The following is a 24,221-nucleotide window of genomic DNA, read 5'->3' as shown; positions in this document are numbered from 1 at the left end:
GGCAGATAACACATTAGAAAAAAGCCCAATATGTACAGATGTGTAAACGATGAGATAACAAGGTAATGCAACATTCAATCTATAAATTCAGTCTCTGTGGCGGGCGACGAATTCTGGTTGACCGTCTCAAGGGTGGGTCAGGGGCCACCTGCACTTTAATGGGCGGAACTGCCTCCAATGTAGAGATCGGTAGAATAACTGGCAGATAGGTGGCCTCGTGGAAGGGCGTGTCCTGAGGAACCAGCGTGCGAGGCGGGACATCACGGTTAGGTGGCGGCCGCGGAAGTCGCCGCAGTGCCCGCCTATTACGCCGAAGAAAGGAGCGCATGCGAACGAGGAACGATCTCGGGGCCACTTGCTTAACCACCACAGCTGTGGCAGACCAGCCACCGTCAGATAGCTGAACATGAACTCGGTCAGCAGGGACCAGATCAGGGAGATCTGTGGCATGGCCCATGGGCATCGTCCGCCGACTTGCATCAGGCCCGAGACTCTTGCATCCTCTGTAGGACCGGGAAGTTGTCAAGGTCCGGAATGTGTATAGCCGGCACCGTCGTTCGTAGTGTGCGGTTCATTAGGAGCTGCGCTGGGGACAGGACAGTGGACAAAGGAGTCGCCCTGTAGGCTAACAGCTCCAGGTCGAAGTCCGAACCCGAGTCAGCAGCTTTGCACAACAGTCTTTTAACGATGTGGACCCCTTTTTCAGCCTTCCCATTCGACTGGGGGTAGTGGGGGCTTGATGTGACATGCCAAAAATTGTACAGCCGGTCAAAATCTGTCCACTCCTGGCTGAAGAAGCAGGGGCCATTGTCACTCATAACTGTGAGTGGGATTCCATGCCGGGCAAAAGTCTCCTTACATGCCTTGATTACTGTTGCTGAGGTGAGGTCAGTCAGTTTGACCACCTCGGGGTAGTTGGAAAAGTAGTCCGCTAGGAGGACATAGTCTCGGCCCTTGGCATGGAAGAGGTCAACACCAACTTTGGACCATGGGGAGGTCACGATTTCATGCAGCTGTAGAGTCTCTTTCGGCTGAGCCGGCTGGAACCTTTGACACGTTGGGACATTGAGGACCGTGTTGGCGATATCTTGGCTGATGCCTGGCCAATATACTGCCTCTCGGGCTCGACGGGGAAACTTTTCGACCCCCAGGTGACCCTCGTGGATTTGGCCAAGGACCAACTCTCGCATGCTCTGTGGGATCACAATTCTGTCCAGCTACATTAGTATGCCGTCCACTACCGCTAGATCGTCCTTTACATTATAAAACTAGGGGCACTGCCCCTTTTGCCAACCATCCGTGAGATGTCGCATGACCCGCTGGAGTAGAGGATCCCTGGCCGTCTCCTGGCGAATTTGCATGACCCTTTCATCAGTGACCGGAAAGTTGGAAGCACAGAATTTCACCTGCGCGTCTATTTGACAGACAAAGTCAGTCTGCCCACACGGTGCGGTGATAGATCTAGAGAGTGCATCGGCCACAATGAGCTCTTTGCCCGGGGTGTACACCAGGTCGAAATCGTAGCGGCGGAGTTTAAGGAGGATACGTTGTAGCCGTGGCGTCATGTCATTGAGGTATTTTTGGATGATGTGAACCAATGGCCTGTGGCCCATCTCAACGGTGAATTTGGGGAGGCCATGCACATAATCATGGAATTTGTCAATCCCTGTGAGGAGGCCCAGGCATTCTTTTCCAATCTGAGCGTATCGTTGCTCAGTGGGTGTCATAGCTCCAGAGTCATATGCGACTGGGGCCCAGGAGGAGGAGCCGTCCCGCTGGAGGAGCATTGCCCCAATGCCAGCCTGGCTCGCGTCAGTGGATATTTTCGTCTCCTTGGCGGGGTCAAAAAACACCAGCACCGGGGCCTTGGTGAGTTTCGCCCTGAGCTCACGCCACTCTTGCTCATGAGCGGGTAGCCACTGGAAGTCCGTAGTTTTTTAACAAGATGGCGGAGAGCTGTGGTGTGTGATGAAAGGTTGGGGATAAACTTCCCAAGGAAGTTGACCATCCCTACGAAGCGTAGGACCGCCTTCTTGTCCTCCGGGGTCTTCATGGCGTTGATCGCCGACACCTTGTCTGCATCTGGCTGCACACCAAACTGCGAAATGTGGTCGCCAAGGAACTTGATTTCTGATTGACCAAACGAGCATTTGGCTCTGTTGAGTCGGCGGCCATGCTCGTGGATCCTGTGGAACACCCGCTTGAGGCGATCGATGTGCTCCTGAGGAGTTGTGGACCAGATCATGATATCATCGACGTACACTCGCACCCCCTCGATGCCCTCCATCATTAGTTCCATTATGCGGTGGAACACCTCTGAGGCGGAGATGATGCCAAAGGGCATTTGGTTGTAACAGTAGCGACCGAACGGGGTGTTAAATGTGCACAGCTTTTGACTGGACGCGTCCAGCTGTATTTGCCAAAACCCCATGGAGGCATCCAGATTTGTGAAGAACTTGGTATGAGCCATCTCGCTGGATAGCTCTTCTTGTTTAGCTATTGGGTAGTGTTCCCTCATGATGTTACGGTTCAAATCTTTGGGGTCGATACAGATTAGAAGTTCCCCTGACGGCTTTTTGACACACACCATGGAGCTAACCCAGTCCGTGGGTTCCGTGACCTTAGAAATGACGCCCTGGTCCTGGAGGTCCTGCATCTGCTGCTTGAGGCGGTCCTTCAGGGGTGCGTGGACCACAGGGGTGGCATTTGGCTTCAACAGGATTTTGTATCAGTAAGGGAGTGTGCCCATACCTTCGAAGACACTATGATATTGCACTATGATTGTGGTGGTATAACTAGGAGGTTTACGGTACCTATCTGCCATTGGTGCAGAGCACTCGCTGCCCATTGGCTCAGGTCGGTCATGTGCCTATCTGCTGATTGGTTGAGGCTAGTCATGTGACTGCTCACCCATTGGCCGAGAGGCAAGTATTCCCGCTTACGAGGCAGGGTATAAGAACCCGTAGGACCCGGCAGTCGGCCTTTTTCTGTAAGTCAACTGCCGGGCACACAACTAGTTGATTAAAGCCTGATATATGGAACTTCTTCACGACTCGAGTCCAATTGATGGTACATCAATGATGTCATCGAGTTGGGCTTGGAAGTTTAACATCTGGCGAGGCCGTTGCCTCTGCGGACGACATGGTGTGAACCCACTTCACAAGGTTCAGGAGTTTGCAGGCCCGAGCATCGAGCAGGGAAGCTCTGTTGGTTCCTACAATTTCAAAACGCAGGGTTGCTTTTGAAGAACGATGGGACACCGCACGCTGGTATGAACCACTGGCAGCAATGGCATTGCCATTGTAGTCGAGGAGCTGGCAGGCCGGTGGAAGACTGCTTGGCTTGACGCAGATGGTGTCAAGGTCAGACTTTGAAATGAGGTTTGCTGAAGCGGCGGTGTCCAGCTTGAAGCGTATTCGAGTCTTGTTGACCGTAAGGGTGGCACACCACTCGTCGTCCTGATCAATGCTCATAATTGGGAGTTGTTTCACCATCGTTGATAAAGGCAGCGTATGCTTGGTGATGATACCCACCCGGAATGGGGATGTGAGGCCCTCGGTGTCGGGATCTGGAAGAATGTTGGAGTCAGAGTCTGCGACGGGTTGCTGTACTGACCGGACGCTCCTGCGCTGTGGCTGGGATCGCTGTGTGTTGGGCAGTTGAGCAGATCTGCAAAGGGCTGCGTAGTGGCCAAGCTTGCCACACTGGAGACAGCGTCGAGATTTCGTAGGACATTGCCACTTTAAATGGGCTGAGCCACAGTTGGAGCACATCATGGCGCCGCCGTCAGGACGTTCCGTGCGCCACCATGCATGCGCAGAGCGGTCGAACGACGTGCGCTTGCGCACTTCGATCGTCGGCCTCGCCGTCCCCTTGGTCGTGGCGCACATGCGCAGGAACCTGGGAAAAGCATGCAAAATGGCCGCCCTCATCCAGACTCAGGATCGTTCCGCATCGTGGGGGTTTTGCCATGCCGTTTCTGCTGCCTTGATATGGGAATACCGGTTGTTAGCGTGCTCATGGAGGACGCAGGTCTCGATGGCGATGGTAAGTGTGAGCTGCTTAACTTTTAGGAGCTGCTGGCGAAGGGGATTGGAGTGAACCCCGAAACCGATCTGATCCCAGATCATGGAATCAGAAGTGGAGCCATAGTTGACGGACTGCGCGAGGATGCGGAGATGGGTTAAAAAGGACTGAAAAGGTTCATCCTTACCCTGAAGCCTCTGCTGGAACACATAGCGTTCAAAGCTTTCATTGACGTCGACGTCACAGTGGCTGTCAAACTTCAGCAGGACTGTTTTAAACTTCGTTGGGCAGCACAGTGGCATAGTGGTTAGCATAAATGCTTCACAGCTCCAGGGTCCCAGGTTCGATTCCCGGCTGGGTCACTGTCTGTGCGGAGTCTGCACGTCCTCCCCGTGTGTGCGTGGGTTTTCTCCGGGTGCTCCGGTTTCCTCCCAGTCCAAAGATGTGTGGGTTAGGTGGATTGGCCATGCTAAATTGCCCGTAGTGTCCTAAAAAGTAAGGTTAGGGGGGGGGGGGGTTGTTGGGTTATGGGTATAGGGTGGATACGTGGGTTTGAGTAGGGTGATCATTGCTCGGCACAACATCGAGGGCCGAAGGGCCTGTTCTGGGCTGTACTGTTCTATGTTCTATGTTCGTCTTGTCCACGCCTTCAGCAAATGTGAGGGAGTTGAAGATGTGGATAGCGTGGTCCCTGGCTGTAGAAAGGAAGCGAGCGATCTTCCTGGCATCCGATGTGGCTTCGAGGTCGGTGTTTTCAAGATATAGCTGGAACTTCTGCTTGAAAATCTTCCAGTTAGCACCGAGGTTGCCGGCGATGTGGAGCTGCGGTGGTGGGCGGACGCTGTCCATGTTACCAGATGTCTGATCGCTGATCAAAGGCAGATTATCTCCAGGTAGGTCCGTCAAACTCGAGCATAACTCGGTTCCATGGTACCATGATGTGCTGGGTAAGCTGGGTCTGTGAGGACTGCGTTTACTGCAGTCATGAGAGAGACATGCTTCCAACACTTGAAGAAATGCAACTCGATTTTATTGAACACTTAACTATAATACATACTTTAACTGTGGGTTGAGACTATGCTGACTTGACTAGAGACCTGAGGCTAACCTGACCAGACTATCTTACAACCACATGGTGTTTGTTCTAGTTGCTGCTCACGAGCTCTGACTGTCTCAGAGGCTGGATCCCGAGAGAGCGGAAAACTAGTGCCCTCTGGCTTTATCGTGGTCGTGTCCTGTCTGGTGATTGGCTGCTGTGTTCTGTGTATTCACTGGTCAACCTGTGATCAATCACTGCCTGTCTGCACTCCATCATATAGCTGCATGTATATTATGACAAAAGGGACTTACACACTGAGTATAAACATAAAACACTGATGTTGGGTGGTCACCATTTTGATATGTCATTTGCTTCTGGCGCAAAGTGTGGGCATGTCCTAAACTCTTGGCTACTTTTGCAACAGCCCATATGATGTGCTTTATCCCTTATATCCCATTGGAAAGTAATGGTAAGTTAAACTATACATTTGTGGGGAGAAACATTGAGGCTGGCTATTCGTGGAAGTATAGCATGTCGTTACTGAAAAAGGGAGTCAACTTGTATGCCGAAAATGCGCAGAATTTGTGGCCTCTCCCGCTGGCAGGATATTCCATCCCACCGAAGTCAGTAGACTTCTGAACGACTCGTTGCATTTTTTGGCCCAGCCCTGTACCCAAATAGGGTCGTAAAATTCCACCCATGGTTTTTGGTTCTGGAAAAATGAAGCAGTGTTATAGAGACGGTCAAGTTATATGCTGTGACTTATGGTATATATTTCCACTGGCAACAAATTATTGTTCAAATTGATTCAGTTAAAATCATGAACAATATCTAGGTCAGCTTCACAAGGTTGATGGAGCCTGTTTAAATCACATAGGTTTAATAACAGACAGATAAAAATAAGAATATGCAATAGTCTCTACAAAGCAGTCCCCACCCTCCCAGGTGTAGCTAATTGTTTAATTCCTATGAGACTTTAAGACATAATGGCCACAATTTAACGGGACAAAAAGTCCTGTTTCTGGCCCGTTTGGCGGACACTTTTCGGCACTGCCGGTCTTATGGCCTTGGCGCGGATTGGTGCCAAGTCCCCACTTACATAATTTTGTCAGTGCAGGAAGAGTACTCACGGCTCCAGTCGCCCTTTTTAAAGGCCCACTCTGATCTTTCAAACCTTCTTTGTGGCCTCCAGACGCACCCCCCTTCCAACTGCACCCAACTTACCTCTCACAGGGTTTTCGAGCCTCACCCCACCTCTTATGGAACTCTGGGCCCAGCCCCTGGTACAGCAACCTGGCACCCATTTAGCTTGGCACTGCCAACCTGACACCTTGGCTGTGCCACCCGGGTATGCTGGCAGTGCCAGGGTAGTGGTGCCAGGCTGCTCGGGTGGCAATACCAAGGTGCAGGTTGGCAGTACCAAGGTGCCCTACTGTCACCAAATGCCATAGTACCACACTACTAAGAGCCCGACCACCCGGGGTCTCTAATGACCTGCAAGACACCCCCTTCCAGGTGCCCTATCGAGGTCTCCCATGCGTGGCCATTAGATCTTGGGTGGCGGGAGAATCCAACACATACATATTTAAATTAGTCTAATGGATCATTTAAATGTGCCAAATCACCAGTTTGCGACGTCTTACAAGATCCCATGAAATCTCATGGGAGGTGGCCTCTTGCGAGATTCAACGGCCTCATCGCTTCACCAAGTCGGGTGCAACCAGACCATTAAATTGCTCCCAATAACTAAGTTTTCTTTCAATTTAGATATACGGAACTATATGGTCTTGATGTCTCTCACATACACATGATATATTAGTTCAGAACATTGTCAAAAAATAATGGTCGATTTAATCCACAGACTCGTATGTAAATCGTCCAGCAATTCATGGCAAGGAAAAGATTCAGTGCAAATTCTAAATTACCTCAAATTGCTGGACAGTTTGCATTGCCATGCCATTAAGGGACTGGTTTAGCTCACTCGGCTAAATCGCTGGCTTTTAAAGCAGACCAAGGCAGGCCAGCAGCACGGTTCGATTCCTGTACCAGCCTCCCCGGACAGGCGCCAAAATGTGGCAACTAGGGGCTTTTCACAGTAACTTCATTGAAGCCTACTCGTGACAATAAGCGATTTTCATTTCATTTCATTTTCATTAGCCGTACAAAAAACAGAGCTTGTTGTAAACCTGACTATGTATTTCAAGAAATTGCTGCATTTGTATTGTAAAAACAAGATAAAGTTGTTTGCGAAAATTAGGATTGGTATTTAATGATGTGAGATTGCAAGATTCCTGATCCCAAACATTTTTGCCCATTATTACTCATTCCTAAAGGTAGCCATCATGAGGCATCATTTACATGACCGGACATCAATGGCATCTGCTGTTCGGTAAACGTGCCCTTGCGGTGTTCAGTTTTTAAATGTTTTTTATGGCAAGTTGCTGAAAGTATGATCTGATAACAACGCACTAAAGAAAACTGGCTATCTGGGAGCTAAGTGGGTAAGCAATTGTATATGTCTTTAACCAATCAGATTGAAGTATTCTGAAACCACCGGCATGAGGACTGAGAATGCAGTGTAAATTAGAGTGGCCCAATTTAATCTTCAGTCGGGTACAGAAAGAGAGAATGAAGAGAGGGAAAGAAAGTTGGATTCGTACAGCAAGAAAGGAAAGTTTTTAAAAAATTTAATTTTACATCTTTAAAATTTCCAACAAGAATACGCTCCATACATTTCATTTTCAATGCCAGAAAAGTTGATTGGCATTAATGAACAATCATAAAATTGTTAAATATGTACATGAACTAAAATGTAGAAGACTTGCTGGAGGAAGCTTGGTTTGTATCGATGCACAAATGCACTTCACTGGTGCACTAGGCAATGAGAAGCTATTTTCAGGAAGCTAACAGCACAACCTAGGCAACAGTTCATAGATTTCTATGTTTAACCGCACGTCTTTCCTCGTTTGAAATTACCGCAGCATTTATGCATAAATAATAGTGAGCACAATTAGCCTCACCATTATTTTGAAAGAAAATTATGGATCTATATTACTTAAGTTTGAGTAATGTAGAGTAAAACTTCAGTGCACTGCTGTGGCATAACCAAGGTTATGTTGTATTACTGCCCAGTTTTTTAACTGTTATGTTTGTAAGCTTCTTCCGCATGCAAGGTCTCTGATCTGTGTATGTGTATAATAAGCAATAAAGAAGAATTTAAGATGGCAGCATATTTAGGTGCTGAGTTATAGTCTTTGATCTTGGCTGAATCCCATTGTTGCATTATTACTGTGTGACATACGACTGGGTATCAGTTAGATAATGTTAACTTCTATACTTGTATGCAATTATCGCTAATGTAAATAATTTATATTCTAGTATCAGCTGATAAATAATATGTTTTATTCTATTTAAAAATCACTTATTTTCCCTGCTGTTCCTTAGGATTTGATACGAGCATTCTACCCATTTGTAAGGACTCACTTGGCTGGATGTTTAACAGACTGGACACAAATTATGACCTGCTTCTTGATCAGTCAGAGCTCGGAAGCATTTATGTTGACAACCATGACCACTGCATGAAACCATTTTTCAACTCATGTGATACATACAGAGATAGTCGCATTTCCAACAATGAGTGGTGCTACTGCTTTCAGAGAAATCAAGGTAAGAGATCATAAGGTTCATAACATATTGGTGGCAACTTTGGAAGGTTTGCTAAATTGGAAATGGGCCGGCAACATTCTTGTCTAGTGAGGCGTCACTGCCAGCAGAGCCTCAGATGGTTGACCCCAATTGTTTTATTTCTACGTTTATTGCATAATGTAAATGTTCACTATTGTTGAAACTTTGTTTTTATGATTCACATGTGAATTTTGTAAAATCTACTTGTTACAAGTGATGTTTTTCAATTTCAGTACTTAAATTAAGATCTAATTTTCTTTCTTCTGTTTGAAAATGTGTAGTTGCTGGGTATTTTAATTGGCTGCTATTGTGAATGATAAACATCCATGAAATTAAAATCCCAATGCCTATTTACCATTATGCACAAAATTAAAATTAATTGAAAATAGCAAACATTGCATGACTGAAATTAAGTTCAATTATTTTATAGTGCTTTTTGCATTACTAGAATTCTCTGGGGAATCTTTTGTTTCCCACAAAAGCTCAAAAGATGAAATTTGCCTTAGATGGATGCACAAGATGCTTGTACACAAATTGGGTCTATTTTTACCGACATACACTCTGAGGAGGGTCCCTTAAAACTGTCTGATGAACCTTTAATACTCCACAGATTCTGCCTCACCATTTGATTACTTACGCCACTTTCCATTTCTGTTTTCAAATAGTTGTGCATTTTATTAGAAACCATGGGCGCGATTCTCCGCACTCACGCCGGTTCGGAGAATAGCGGGCCGTGCAAATTTTCACGGCGACGCAGGTCCGACGCCCTCCCGCTATTCTCCGAACCCCGCACAAACTACACGTCGGGATTCCCGGCAAAGGCCTCGAACGCGCCCCCGACACGACCAGAATCGCTACTTATTGGCCCCCCGCTATTCTCCGGCCGGGATGGGCCGAAGTTCCGACGTCATCACGCACTGTTTTCACGCCGGCCAACACACCTGCTTTTCAAGTTCGTCAACCAGTCGTGCTGGCTGACGAGAGCTTCGATTAGGTGAGCGCACCGCTCAGCGCACTGCTGGAGTCTGGCCACAACGGGGAAGGCATCCCCGAGAACGGGAGGGGGGTCCAGAGCGGGGGGGGAGTGGGGGAGACTGAGGGGGGGAGTGGAGGAGACTGAGGGGGGGAGTGGGGGAGACTGAGGGGGGGAGTGGGGGAGATGGTGGGGGGGTGGGGGAGACTGAGGGGGGAGTGAGGGAGACTGAGGGGGAGTGGGGGAGATGGAAGGGGGAGTGGGGAGACAGGGGGGGAGTGGGGGAGACTGAGGGGGGAGTGGGGGAGATTGAGGGGGGAGTGGGGAGACGTGGGGGGTGTAGTGAGAGAGTGAGCGAGTGACCCGTCCAACCCCGTTACAAAATGTCTGCCACCATGCCATGGCGTGCCGATCACGAGGACACGGCCGCTGGTTGCCCTGTGGCTTACGGCCACAGGCCACTGACGCACCGGTGAAGAGGACGTAGTTAACTGCCCGTTGGATGCAGAAAGTTACCAGGGGTTAGGCTGCCCGCGTGTCAGCAGCGCGACCAGGCCACCGGGACACACAGGTATCCCGTGGCAGGCGGCTGCCGAGGTGTCGACTAACCTCCGTCTAACATGTCCCGTTTCTCTGCCCCCCACCACCCTTCTGTAGGTTAGCACAATGTCTGCGAACAGAACGGCTATGTTCTGCGCAGTGGTTGGGGCTGCTGCACTGCATTTGGAGATGCAGCAGCATCCACAGCCACAACCCGCAGTGGATGCAGGGCCAGCTGCAGCAGCAGAGGGAAGGGCTGAGGAGTTGCCAGTCGTCGAGCAGCATGGGGGGAGGAGGAGGAGGAGGGGGAGGAGGAGAGAGTGAGGGTGCAGCCACGGCGCCAGAGGCGACGACCAAGGCCGAGGGTGTACCGTGCCCGGATCTCTTTCCTAACAATGACGGACATCACCTGCAGGAGGAGACTCCGGCTGAGTAGGCGGACGGTGATACATATCTGTCACCTCGTGGCGCACCTCGCCCCACGTGGAACGGGGGGAGGACACGCAATCCCGGTTGCCATCAAGGTGATGGTCGCTCTTAACTTCTATGTGACCGGCTCCTTCCAGTCTCCGAGCGGGGACCTCTCCGGGATCTCCCAGTCATCGGTGCACAGGTGTATCCGGGATGTGACCGATGCCCTCTATGCCATCGCGGACCGCTACATCACCTTTCCCGAGGACCGAGCAACTCAAGACTCACGAGCTCGTGGATTTGCCAGCGTGGCCGGGATACCGATGGCGCAGGGGGCAATCGATTGTGTTCAAGTCCCCATGCGCCCGCCTGCAGGGGACAGGGACGTGTTCACAAACAGGAGGGGGACATACTCCATGAATATCCAGGTGGTATGCGACCCCCACATGAGGATCATGAACGTCTGTGCAAGGTTCCCAGGGAGTGTGCATGACTCCTACATACTGACGCAGTCGTTCATCCCTGCGATGCTTGAGGGACGTCCCCCCCGGCTGAGGGGCTGGTTGCTAGGCGACAGGGGTTATCCGCTGAGGTCTTGGCTGATGACGCCTGTACGGAGGCCTCAGACCAATGCGGAAACCCGATACAACGATACCCATGCAGCAACCAGGGGTGTGGTGGAGCGCTGCCTTAGCCTCCTGAAGATGAGATTCAGGTGCCTGGACCGCTCCGGAGGGGCCCTGCAGTACCAGGCCGACAGGGTCGCTCGCATTGTAGTGGTCTGCTATGCGCTGCACAACATCGCGATGCAGAGGGGAGATGACCTGCTGCAGGAGGCGGAGGGAGAAGCAAGTGGCATTGGTGCCAGCACAGAGGAGGAGGAGGAGGCTGGCGGAGTGGCGGGTGCAGCACGCAGTCACGACCCTGGTGCTGGTGATGTCCAGGAGACGGCACGATGGACCCGGCGAGGACGGCGGGCACGCAACGCCTTGGTGGCAGCACGGTTCACGCATCGTATGCGACGTCCCCGCTGAACACCAAACCACCACCTGGATCGCTAGTCGTGCAGAGGGTCAACACATAACTGCCACCACCACAACCACCCCCCCCCCCCCCCTCCCCCACCCCCTCTCAGTGTACACTGCTCCATTTCGACATCACCCTTACCACTGGGTCCGGACGGTATGGCACAACATTGATGGCTGTGTCAGCGGGTGTGATCAGTGCCATGTGGAATGATGACAGGCCGCTCTGCGAAGAGCTGTGAGCTCAGAATCGTTAGAGAGAGTCTGACCCATGGCAATAGCTGAACCATCCACCTTGGTGGCCGCTGAGATTGTCACGGACACTCCATCACGTGCCCACGTGGGCTAGCTGTGGGAGGGGGTGGGGGGAAGGGACTGCACACCCGGCACCGAAGTTTCATCACTCGTCAACCCCAGTGACACTCGGTCACCATCACGATTCCTGTGGCTGTGGAAAAATCACACGGTATTACAAGTAAGGTGGAACAGTGCGTTTAATGTGAACAAAAATTTACAGGTGCCCTAGCCCCTACAACTAAACTGTGCCCTTCACCCGTGCCAACTTACTCAGTGTCTCTCTTTGTTGCCTTACGGGCCCCACCACTACGTCTAAGTGATTCCCCAGATGATACAGCAGGAGTGGAGGAGGACTGCTGCGAATCGCCCCCTTCGACTTGTTTCTCCTTCGGCAAGCGTTTCCTGGGGCAACCCGGCCTTGATGGGCCAGGCTGCTCTGCGGGCGTCTCGGGTGACGTTGTGCCACCCTGCTCTGCCTGCTGCCCACCCGATGCACCAGGGATGGGACAGGGGGAGGCCGAGAATTCCGGGACGTCCCGTGATGGAGTTAATGGGACGGGCCCCGAAACCGCCTCCTCCCTCGGGGAGCCCGGTGGCCCCCGGGCCTCACTTTGGGACAGAGGTGCGAGCGGGGAGGTGCCCCGTCGCCCCACCGACACCTGGCACTGCCAGTCCTGGAGGCCTGCAACAGTATCCACCAGGATCCGAAGGTTTGCAGAGACGGAGTCCAGGGAGTTAGACATTCCCGCCAGGGACTGTGCGATCTCAACCTGTGAGTGCACGACACCATCCAGCACATGTGTCAGGCGGTTGATGCTCTCCGCGACTGACTGCTGGGACTGTGCCATCGACTTCTGGGACTGTGCCATCGACTGCTGTGACTGTGCCATGGCGTGCTGCGACTGGGCCATGACCTGCTGAGACTCGGCCAAGGCCCGCAGCGCGCCGGCAATGTCGTGTTGGCTCTGGCGCATTGCTGCCTGTGAGAGGGCAACCCTGTCCAGGGCCAAGGATGACGCGTGCACATTAAGCCCAACGCCTTGCATAACCTGACCCATTGCCTCTACCGCGGATGCCACCCGTGTGGTGTCGGCCTGGGTTGCTGCCATGAGCGGCACCACTCCCTGCTCGTGGACGCAGTTCAACTCCTCTAACAGCGTCTGCAGAGTCTGGAAGACAGCCCTCATCCCGTCATTGTTTCCCTGGGTTTCTTGATGCATCAGCTGTGCGGGTGGGTTGAGAAAGTCCAGGAACTCGGAAAACGTCTGGGAGCCAGCTGCATGCTGGGCATGGCCTGGCCTCCGCCAGTCCGGGCCCTCGGCTGCTCCGATCTCCACCTGCTGTACCTGCTCAGCTGTGATGTGCGACCCAGACTGTGACCCAGGAGCCTCATCACTAAATAGCCCAACCGGGGTGAGTGTCTCGTGGATGGTATGGGAGATAGCTGTGCTGCAAGCTTGAGGTCGTCTTGGGTTGACGCCTCCTCTGTGTCATCGGCCCGCTGAGAGGCCGCAGGGCGTTTGCGGGCCATTTCTCTCTCTTGCTCTGTCGCCGCCCTCTGGGCGTCCTGCTCCACAGATTCGGTTGGGGAGGATGGGACTCCCCGCTGATCGGGCACCCTCTGTCGTGCGGCCCTGGGTGAGGTGGGGGCAGATGCCTGTGTCCACCTGGAGGCAGACGGCCCTGGTCGTTCGGCATCACGTCCTAGGGAAGAGAATTAAACGGGTTATTTAGATTTGCTCGGCCGGGCACTGAACGGTCCCAGTGGGCAGGGTGTGTGAAGGGACAGAGGATGGGGGAGGTGTCCAAGTGGGCAGGGTGTGTGAAGGGACAGAGGATGGGGGAGGTGTTCCAGTGGGCAGGGTGTGTGAAGGGACAGAGGATGGGGGAGGTGTCCCAGTGGGCAGGGTGTGTGAAGGGACAGAGGATGGGGGAGGTGTCCAAGTGGGCAGGGTGTGTGAAGGGACAGAGGATAGGGGAGGTGTCCCAGTGGGCAGGGTGTGTGAAGGGACAGAGGATGGGGGAGGTGTTCCAGTGGGCAGAGTGTGAAGGGACAGAGGATGGGAGAGGGGGGGGTTGTTTGTCATACAGGGTTGTCTCACTTGTTGCAGCTCCGCCAACCTCGCATTGCGCGATCTCCCGGGTGGCAGATCCCCCAACAAGGTCCAGTGCCCTCTGCTCAAACGTGGTGAGGGGGCGCAGGATGGGCGAACCCCCTCCAGTCTTGTTCCGCTCACGGGTGTTGTGAGCGGTCTTGTCCTGTTGGGGGCATAGGTATATCATTACAATACGGCAGGTATCAGCAGGCTGTTCAGATACTGGCACAGTTTGGGGGTCAAGTTGTAATAAGACCATTGCATCTCTCCACGGGGGCCAGAGCGCTGGGCCTGTGACTACTTTGTGAACCACCCTCAACTCACTCTGCCCCAATCCCCCTCCACCCCCCCCCCGTGCGGGGGGGGGGGGGAGAAGATGGGTGATTAAGTTAAGGGGGAAGGGATGGTTGTCACCCGGGGGCACCCTCTTGGCACTTACCCTGGCAGCCCTGGTGAGGTCGTGCATCTTCTTCCAACATTGGTCTGCAGAGCGAGGGGTCTGCCCCACAGCACTAACGGCAGCAGCCACCTCACGCCAGGCCTGGCACACCGCGCTGGCAGGGTGGCGATGCCCTCTACGTGGGCAGATGATGCCCCTCCTCTGCTCGATTGATTCGAGCAGCATCTCCACGTCAGCCTCAACGAATCGCGGGGCTGCTCTCCTGAGCTCCGACATCCTGGCCTAGTTTCTGTGCTCGCCCACGCCCTTTTACGGCGTCGGGCGGCGTCACGTGGGCGTGTTCGTAGCGTCGCCACATTCCGGCGTCACCGCGCACATGATTGACGCGGCCCCGATCCTAGCCCATTTCCTGGACGTGAATACCTCGGGAAATGGGCCATGTCGGGCCATCGCAAAAGTCGGCCGTTTTCACGGCCAACTTCGCGATTTTCCACGGGTGCGGAGAATCGCGCCCCATCACTCTGCACTGCATAGAATTCCAGTACACCTGCTTCAGGAAATAGATAATGGGTGGGATTTATCATCCACACCACCGCGTGTTTTTCAGCAGGGGAGGTGGCCCACCAATGCGATCAACCGGTCCAGCCGTTGTCAATGGAATTTCCCATTGACAACACCCCTCGCTGGTGTGGGACCAGAACTTATCACCGGCATGAGCAGCCGGTAAATCCAGCCCAATATCTACCACTCGTGCACTTTGTATGTAGACCTAGTGGGCGAGATTCCTCGTTTGGGAGACTAGTGTTCTCGCGCCAGAGGAGAATTCATGTTCCCCCTGAGAGCGTAAATCGGGAAGCAATTCAGTATCCTTCCCATGCAAATATATACCACTTTGAGCAGGCGCCCCAATAGTGAAATCCCACAGCCAGCTACCACCACCACCCCTGCCCGCATCACTAGTCAGCCTGCACCCTCGGATTCCTTGGGTGTCACCCCTTCCCCCAATTACAGTGGTGACACAACCTGCCCCCCAGGGACCCCTAACTAAAGGTCCACCACAGGGACCCCTGACTAAAGGAACCCCCCACCCCAGAAAAGGGACTCCTGGCCCCTGTCTGGAAACTAGAGAGAAGTCCAGAGAGGGCAGTGAAAAGAATTTCAAAAGTAACACTGACCTGAAAGCACCAGTGTCCATTCCTGGAAGGAAAACAACTGTGAAATGAGTTTAAAGCCCTCAGATCCTTTAGCTGCAAGCCATTCATTCATTGCAATGCACTTAGAAAATGATTACAAACATCAACCACATCAAAGAGTAGTAAGTGCATTGCAATCACAAGCACTTACCTCTCTTTGATGTGGTTGCTGTTTGTAATCATTTGGTAAGTGCATTGCAATGAATGAATGGCTTGCAGGATGTGAGGGGTTTATCACAGATCACAGCTGTTCTTCTTCCAGGAATGGACACATGGTGCATCGAGGTAAGTGTTACATCTATAATTTCATTCACATCCCCTGTCTGGACTGTTCTCTAGCTTCAAGACAAGGGTCTATTTTCTGGGCAGGGTCTGTCAGGGGATCCATGTGGGGAACCCTCTAGTTAGGGGTTTCTCTGAGGTGTTCCTTTAGTTAGGGGGTCCCTGGGAGGGTCTCCCTATTAATGGAGTCCTGGGGTGGGGAGGGGGGTCTCCCTATTAAGGTGGTCCCTGAGGGAGGTTTTTGTATTCCGGCGGCCCCGGGGGGGGGGGGTTCCCTATTTAGGGGGTCTCTGTGGGAGGGCGGGGGGGCTCCTGTTCTAGAGGGTCCCTGGGGGTGGGGGTGGGGGTGGTGCAGTCTGGTACAGGAGTGGTGGGCAGGGATTGCATTGTTGGGGGGGGAGTGGCCCTCGGTTGGACCTTTGGGGCAACTCCCTTAAGGAGTTACCCCCTTATCCCCACCCCGAGGTCCACCACGTCAGACTTTCATTTGGTCAGACTTGTAGTAATCCCCTCCCAAGTAATTTCCAGCCCAGAGGACTGGAGAATCATGGAGAGTCAGAGAATAGTGTGCCGGTCCCGCAAAACAGATGCAAGTGGGTCGTTAAGACCTATTTGCATTCATTTACATCCTCCGGCTGGTGCACAGGCGTGAATCTTGATCCCACCCCCCTCCCAAGAGGGAGGCGTCAGAGCATCGCGTTTGGGTCGACCCCGCCGTCGCCCAGCACCTATCCCGATTTTTTTGGTTATCCGCTGCATCGGTGATCCCGCTACCGGCGGCTGGCAGTGGAGAATCCATTTTACATGGCTAGAACTGTATTGGGAACGAGCAATATATGTGAGATGTTAACTCGTCAACTGTTATTTGAAAGGCAGAATTTTCAACAGATGGGGATGAGAAAGGGTTGGCAGCAGTTAGCTGCCGATTATGCACCTCACCCGGTTTTCATTTCCATTGACTTCTCAGAGAGGAAAAATCAGTTTTGTTCCTCTTTGAAATTATATAATTCTTCCCCATATCTCTCGGTAAGTCTAAGCAAAGTGAGATACTGTTTCCAGTTTTCTAATATTCTTGCCCAGGATTCCACTTTGATATTAAAGCTTCCTCCAATACGATTATGGGGCGATTAATTATTTAGGAAACAATCTAAAAAAGTAACGTGGCACAGTCTGCCTACTTCAGTTAAATATTTAATAGGACATGTTCTTATGATGCAGCAACTTTTCAAAAAATACATTTCTGTGTTAAAATTCTTGTCCCCTTAATTGAGGTACTGTAGCTGTAAAACACACGTGTACTAGCTTTTTTCAAGCAAGTAGATATTTCTTTTGCCAAAAACAATGTGGCTGATTATGTGTTTTCAACTGATTTTCATAGTGATTGGTGGATGCCCAGATCCTGAACAGGAATGTTGAAAGAGGCAAGAATTTAATGGCTGGAGGTGTACACTTAAAAAATAGAAAGCAGAAGAACAAGAGCAGTCAAAGGCATGGGCGGAGAAGGGGGACAGCCAAAAAAAAGAGGAATAAGGAGATCTGCCAATTTTGCAGACATAATTGCTGATAGGATTAATAAGGAGGGAAAATTACTTGAAAGAAGTGGGATCAGGCAGCTTGGTTAGCAATGCCAGCAAAGTGGGCATCAGTTGTACTGGATGTTAGTGCCACCTTCTTCAAGACATTTAATAACCTGACAGAACAGTCCCAAGGTAGGTCTCACACCTTCCTTTTCCAGGAGACATCTGGGCATCATTGCATGCACATAGCTGGAATATTAACACTGAACAACTAAAAGCTGTAAGTGAACTGTAACATTACCACATGTTTTGCTTAGTAGGGTAACATTTGTGCCAATTGTCTCTTTAGAATTACCACAAGCTACAGGTTTTGCAGATGCTCTTGCTTCCTGATTGAAACATCCAAATGATTCTTGCAACCCCGATTTCAGCATGTCCGTCACCATTTTACATTTTTTTTATTTTTATCAACACTTGACATATCCTTTGAGAAGAAGAGCATTGTCAGTGCAAGAAAACAGGAGGCAGGGAAAGCAGGCTTTCATAAGATCTAGATTCCGTCCCCATGTAGAGGAAGTAATTCAGATCCGAAGGAGACTTGTCATGGAGGCTTTGATGGAGAAAAAATGAGGTGTATGCCATTTGCACCAGAGGTTTAGATGTCCTACTCCAAATAGACCTGGTCATCAGAAAGTCAAGAAGCCCTCAACAGAATTCAGAACATTAATTATTACTGAGTAACCGCTTATACACCTTGTACCCATGTGGTACATTAATTTCAGTATCATGTTGTAATGCTATAGAACCCTCGATCTCTGAAGAAAATACAGACTCTAAGGTTAAAATACTATTATCTCCTTGACACCCTTCCAAAACAAGTTCAACAGAACAGCCTCCAACATAAATCAAATCACACAATGGTCCAAGATGCTCTAGTCAAGGTCTTTCACAGATTAAATCACATAGCACCAAGTTTCAAGATGAAGATACCGTGGAAGCTTTGGCTGAGGATCAGAGGGCCACCAACTTTCACCTGTGACCAAGGAATCGGTGAACCATGATTATACCAAGGGAACATCTCAACTAAGCACATGTAGAACCTCAGTGGTCAATCTCCTATAATGAAGAATGTACAAAAATCATCAGGGCATGTCTGGATATTACTGTGATATTTTCACTTTAGTTAGTATAAGGGCCATTCCTGTTTATTTCCCCTTTATTTTACTTTATTTGGCCATTCTTATTTTAATCCATGGATGATTAATGGACATGTCTCTTTAAGGCAAGCAGAAGAATTCAAATATTTAAAGAGAGATCACTTGCCTGTTTAAATTGGAGCTGCAAATTTGTAGGTGGGAGAGATGGGCTGGGAATCGGTTTGATTGATTGCCTGGAAGCCAATGAATTGGCCTAAAGGGCTGTGCTCTGCCTATTAACAGATGGTGATTGGATCTTAACCTACTGAAATGCCTTTCAGAGACCTGAAGGTTTCAGTTTGATTCTGGCAGCACAGTAAATAAACCCAGCTAACCCTCTATGGAAAGATCCGGCTAACTCTCTGCAGAAGGCTGCTATGCTTGCCGACTCTCTCTCCAGAAGATCTGTGGGCGGTGTCTTCCACAGAGGCCTCAAGATAAACACTGAACAGAAAGTAGAGTTTGATAAAGTGCCCCTCCAGGAAAGTTGAGTACTGTATTTGTAAACCAAAGAAAAGACCATTACAGGCTGCAAACCAAACTGCAAGCTTAATGTGAAGAAAGTATGCTAAAAACCATCATTTGAAATAAGGATTCTGTTTTCCTTTCACTTACAATTTTTACCTACAATTTTTACCGCTTTCTACCCTTTTGTGTTCGTCTGTCTTGTGTATGTGTGGAGGGTGAGGGGAGGGGCAAGTTAAAGTGGGAGTTAGATCTTAGTTAATCGTCAACAAACTATTATAGTTGTACTCCATTATATTTCTTGTTATAAATAAACAGTCATTCTGTTTACATTTACAAAGAGAAGAAAGAAAATGGCGTCTGTGGAGCTACCTTGATGATGAAAAAAATTAAGGAGGTACTCACCTGTTATGAAAAAATGACCATGGAAAGTAAATTAAAACTACCAGAACAACTTCGGCCAAGGACAGAGGCCAAACAAGATCCAAAATTAGGAATCGTGGATAACAATTTCTTTATATTACAGAAGTACATCAGGATTCAGTAAAAAATCAAAAGAAGTCCAAGTTAATGTGTTTTTATGCTTGTTTGATGTATTTGCAGATGAGGTAATCCTAAAGCGATGTATGGATGAAACCTGACTCATCACATTTGCTGAGACATTAAGAGGCTTTGAGAAACATTTTAAACTCCAGGTTATGGAGAATGCACAACTTTAAAAAGTGTCACAAACACCTTCAGTAAAGCATTGGAGGGAGAAGGAGATCCAGGGTGAGGGAGACAAGAGACCTTAGAGTGAGGGAAATAAGGGACCCTAGAGTGAAGGAGAAAATAGACATCAGGCTGATGCAGACAGGAGACCCCAGGCTGAGGAAGAGAATACCTAAGCAAACCAAAAGATGGTCACAGACAAGGTCAGCTCAATGAACTGCATGAACCAAAGAGTTCAGTGCAAAAGAAAGAAGAGGCTCTGAAGTAGCTGAAAGGCTTAAAAATATATGTTTTTGAAAATGTTGACATGTTACCCAAATTGCAGTAGCAGTCGGCAGTGTGGGGTGAGTAGAAGGCTGTGAATGAACCTGCAAAAATAAGTTGAAATTGTTCCACAAGCTGAAGTGGAAGAACTCGACCAAAAGTTCAGCAAGGAATAACTGCAGGTAGAAAAGATACTCAGAAACACTGTTGCATTGAAAGACTCTTTGAAGAATCAATACATAGCCCAGGTAAAACATGATGAGATAAAAAAAAGATGTTGAATACTACTTCAGGAAAATAAAAGCTGTGTTGAAACTAACAGTAGCGAAAAAGAAATGCACTGAAATGCAGTGTGAGTTGGCAAAACGTCATCAAGAAAATACACAGTTGAGAAAACAGCAGATTGTCCTTCAAAGCCACATGGAAAACAAAAGTACATAATCCATCATCAGCATAAATAAATGAATAATGTCTTGAACAACAAAATATAGGAACAGCAGAAAAACGTTGAGGAGACTGCTGAATTATAAGAAAACTCAAGATGATGCAATTGAGCTTTGCAAAGAAAAGAAAGCCCTTTTAAATGACCTTCTTCACTCACTAAATGATCCCTCCGGTCAAAGTTTATTCCTCTGGAAAATGACAAGGAGAAACAAAATTAATTTAATGTTATTCTGAGCAAACTGAAGAACTAGTTGACAGAGAAGACTCAGCAATGTTCAATATTCCATGAGGAAGACAAGAGATACAAGAGAGAGATGAAGAACTGAAGAATCAGCTGAATGGAAAATAAAAGGCATTGAACTGAAAAGTCTTAGAACTTTCCAAGCTGCAAGCAGAGAATAAAGCTATGAGTAGCTCAATTACAGAACTGAAATAAATTAAGACTTCATCAGAGACAGACCTGGCCAAAATCAAAACCAAAATAAATGACAAGGCAATGTTCTGCTGCTACAGAGAGAGGAAAAACAGAAATAAGATTGAAAAATGTAAATCCGACGCTGAAGCTCAAGGGCAGCATTGTCGCACTGCTGCCTCACAGCGGCAGGAACTGGCTTTGGGTGACTGCCTCTGTGGAGTTTGCATGTTCTCTCCGTATCTGCGTGGGTTATCTCCGGTGCTCAAGTTTCCTCACAAAAGATATGCAGATTAGGTGGATTGCATGTGCTAAATTGTCCCTTAGTGTCTGGTTATGTTCAGGTTAACTGGGTTTACAGGGATAGATTGTGGGAGTGGGCCGAGGTAGGGTGCTCAGAGGGTGGGTGCAAACTTGATGGGCCGAATGGCCTCCTTCTGTACTGTAGGGATTCTGTGGTTCTATGGAACTAGAAGAAAAGCACTGGATACCTTAAACTTACTGAGAACCACTAAGCTGTTGAAAATGAATGTGAGCCTCAGAAACACATAGCATAAGTAAAATTAAAGACTGTGAGCTTGAAGGGCAGCACACAAGAACTAGGCTCTGTCAAGGAAAATTATTCAATACAGAGAACCTCCTTTCAAGAGGGAAAGATGAGGCTGTCCATGTGAAACAAGGGGCTGCATTCCCCGCCTGCGGGATTCTCCATTGCACTGACAATGTACCCACGCCCGCGGGTTTCCTGCCGGCCTGGGGATGGCCACAATGGGAAATCTCATTGGCAGGTGGTGGAACGGAGAATCCCACTGCCGGCGTGAGTGCACTGCCTAGGAAAATGCGGCTAGCGGACTGGAGAATCCTGCCCATGAACTGAGGAAAACACTGGAGCATCGCTCACAGGAAGTAGAACACTTGAAGAAGAACATGAAAGATGCAATGTTCAGTATAGAAGAGCAAATCAAAACTTCAAAAGGAGGTAAGGAAATTCTAAGAAACACATTGAGGAGCTAACAAATTAATTGAAAGAACAGTCAGTAGCCATGCAAGAAAGACTTTGAAAGCCCAAGTGAAGTTGTGAAACTTGTATAAAGATTCCACAGAAAACTGAAACAATGACAGTTGAATCCATCAGAGCAGTGGCTCAGCCAAATGAAAAGATTCATAAGCTTGAAAAAGGATTGGAAAATAACAAGCATTTGGCTGAAATTTAGAAATGGAGCTAAAGTTTAGTTTTTGAGTGGTTACGTTCCTGAAGGAATAAGATGGACCCACGGGAAAGAAAAAACTTTTCCAAGCAAATAAAATAATTTGTCTTCAAGGGGAAACACATTTTAAAGGAGCACGAGAGATTAATCAAATGGGGATAACCAAGTACTACAATTTCAATGCCAAACAGACAAAATCAACACAAAGCATTTGAGACTACCAAATATGTCAGAATGAGATCTGGAAGAATTGTCATGTGCCAGATCGTCCGAATTCATAAAGTCAAAGATTTTTGTTTTTGGTTGGGGGGGGGGGGGGGGGGGGGGGGGGGGGGGGGGGGGGGGGATTCGGTGGTGAGATGGGGTGAAGGTGTAGCAAGTAAAGAAGATTGGATTGTAAATATGTTTGTGTAAAGACTCAAGGGTAGGTGTAGTATAAGGGTGTTCAGACAGAGCAAGGGTTAATGTGGGACTGGAGAACAGTACCGCCCATAGTATGAAGTAGAGATTCACATGATGTCAGACTGTCTGCATCAGTAGAGTCTAGAAGTCTAGAAGGAACCAGCATGAGACAGCACCCAAGCAGGGCTGTACCTTGGAGATGTATATAGTTATGCATTAGCAGAAAACAGTTCATGTTCAACCTTACAAGCCTTGGAACCTCCCTGTGAGACACCTAACAATCTTGCAACAGAATACTGTTTTCCTAGCTACACTGTTGATTAAGCATCTGGTTACTGTTAACCCCAAGGTACTGATGGTGGAAGGCTCACTAAAGGGAGAAAGCAAGTACTCTCATGTTGCAGATGGTCATTACCTGTCAGCCTGAGCATGGATGAATTCAGCACCCTGAAATCAAAAGCAAGTTTCAACCTTATTCCTAACCTTTTAATGGAGGGTCATAGACATCTCCATCAGGATCTCTTGCAGTGAAGTCCTGAGGCCACAATTGGCCTCTGACAGAAACAACTAGTTTCCTATCTGCCAGGTATGACTCCTGCCACTGAAAGATTTCACGATTCATCTGAATTTTTACTAGGACTCACTGATGCCACATTAGTTGAATGTTGTCTTGTGCCACTTCAACCACTGGCATTTAGCTCTTGCACCACATCTTCATCAACAAAAAGCTGATTATAAATTTGTACACAGCAATGGTGACATCACGGAGCACTGTATGCAATTTTGGGCCACCCGGAAAGGAATTAATGCCATTAAAAACATAGAGCATAGATTCACTGGGAGGTTAGGGAAGGAAAACTATGGGCTGGATTGTCGGCCCGTCGTGCAGCGGGTACCCCGGTGGTGGAATGGGCGAGCAACGCAAAATGCCGTAGAGATCAGTGGGACCAGAAGGGGGCAATGGCGGGTCACCTTCACCACCGGGCAACGGGGTGGGGGACGAGAAGGCCACAAATACAGGTGCCAAAAAAGATTTAAATACTATAAGGTGGAAATTACTTGAGGCCCATATTTCTGCCTGAAATGCATGCTGCTCATCGAGTGTAAGGTGCAATATTTCCTGTGCAATATGTCAGTACATGCTGTAACCTCCACAGGCAGCCCATCCATTATAAATAATAAATTTCCAATCATTTACCTCACAGGCTTTGGTCTGATAGTAAGTTATGAAGGACTTTGATAGAATGAATAAGAAAAATCTGTTTAATCTGGAGAGTTGTTAATGAGATCATCACTTTAACATTTTCAGTGTAGAGACTAGGAGAAATCTGTTTAAGTAGACAATCATTAAGGGAGGGAAAGTTGAGTTGAGCCATGAAATATTGCATCGTGTGTTTTACTTCAAATTCTGTGGCAGGGAAGGTCCAACGGTGCATTGTCTGCCATCCCATATGGACACCATATTGAAGAGGCGGCCAACATTGCTGGCCCACAATTGAAGAATGAAGATAGATCTCCAGGAGCCCTCTGAGGCTGGAAGATGGACTCCCAGCAAAAGAGGATGGACCTCCAGGAACATTCTGAGACTGGAAGACGGACTTCCCCAAGATGCCATGGGTGGGATTCTCCAACCTCG

The 24,221-nt window shown here is 49.2% G+C and overlaps 1 protein-coding gene across 4 annotated transcripts in view; it reads left to right on the top strand.

Moving 5' to 3' along the window:
* Positions 1–24,221, top strand: part of spock3 (SPARC (osteonectin), cwcv and kazal like domains proteoglycan 3) — a 765,994-nt gene that overhangs the window by 700,915 nt on the left and 40,858 nt on the right. For all 4 annotated transcript variants that reach the window (XM_038792122.1, XM_038792123.1, XM_038792124.1 and 1 more), the window contains one exon: positions 8,510–8,731. In XM_038792122.1, the coding sequence (XP_038648050.1) occupies positions 8,510–8,731 (222 nt within the window). The remainder of the gene's footprint in view (positions 1–8,509; positions 8,732–24,221) is intronic.

This window comes from Scyliorhinus canicula, chromosome 3 (assembly GCF_902713615.1).
Source record: "Scyliorhinus canicula chromosome 3, sScyCan1.1, whole genome shotgun sequence".
NCBI classification, from domain to species: Eukaryota; Metazoa; Chordata; class Chondrichthyes; order Carcharhiniformes; family Scyliorhinidae; genus Scyliorhinus; species Scyliorhinus canicula.
The sequence above is the reverse complement of the archived record's forward strand: the minus strand, read 5'-3'. Positions and strand labels throughout refer to the sequence as shown.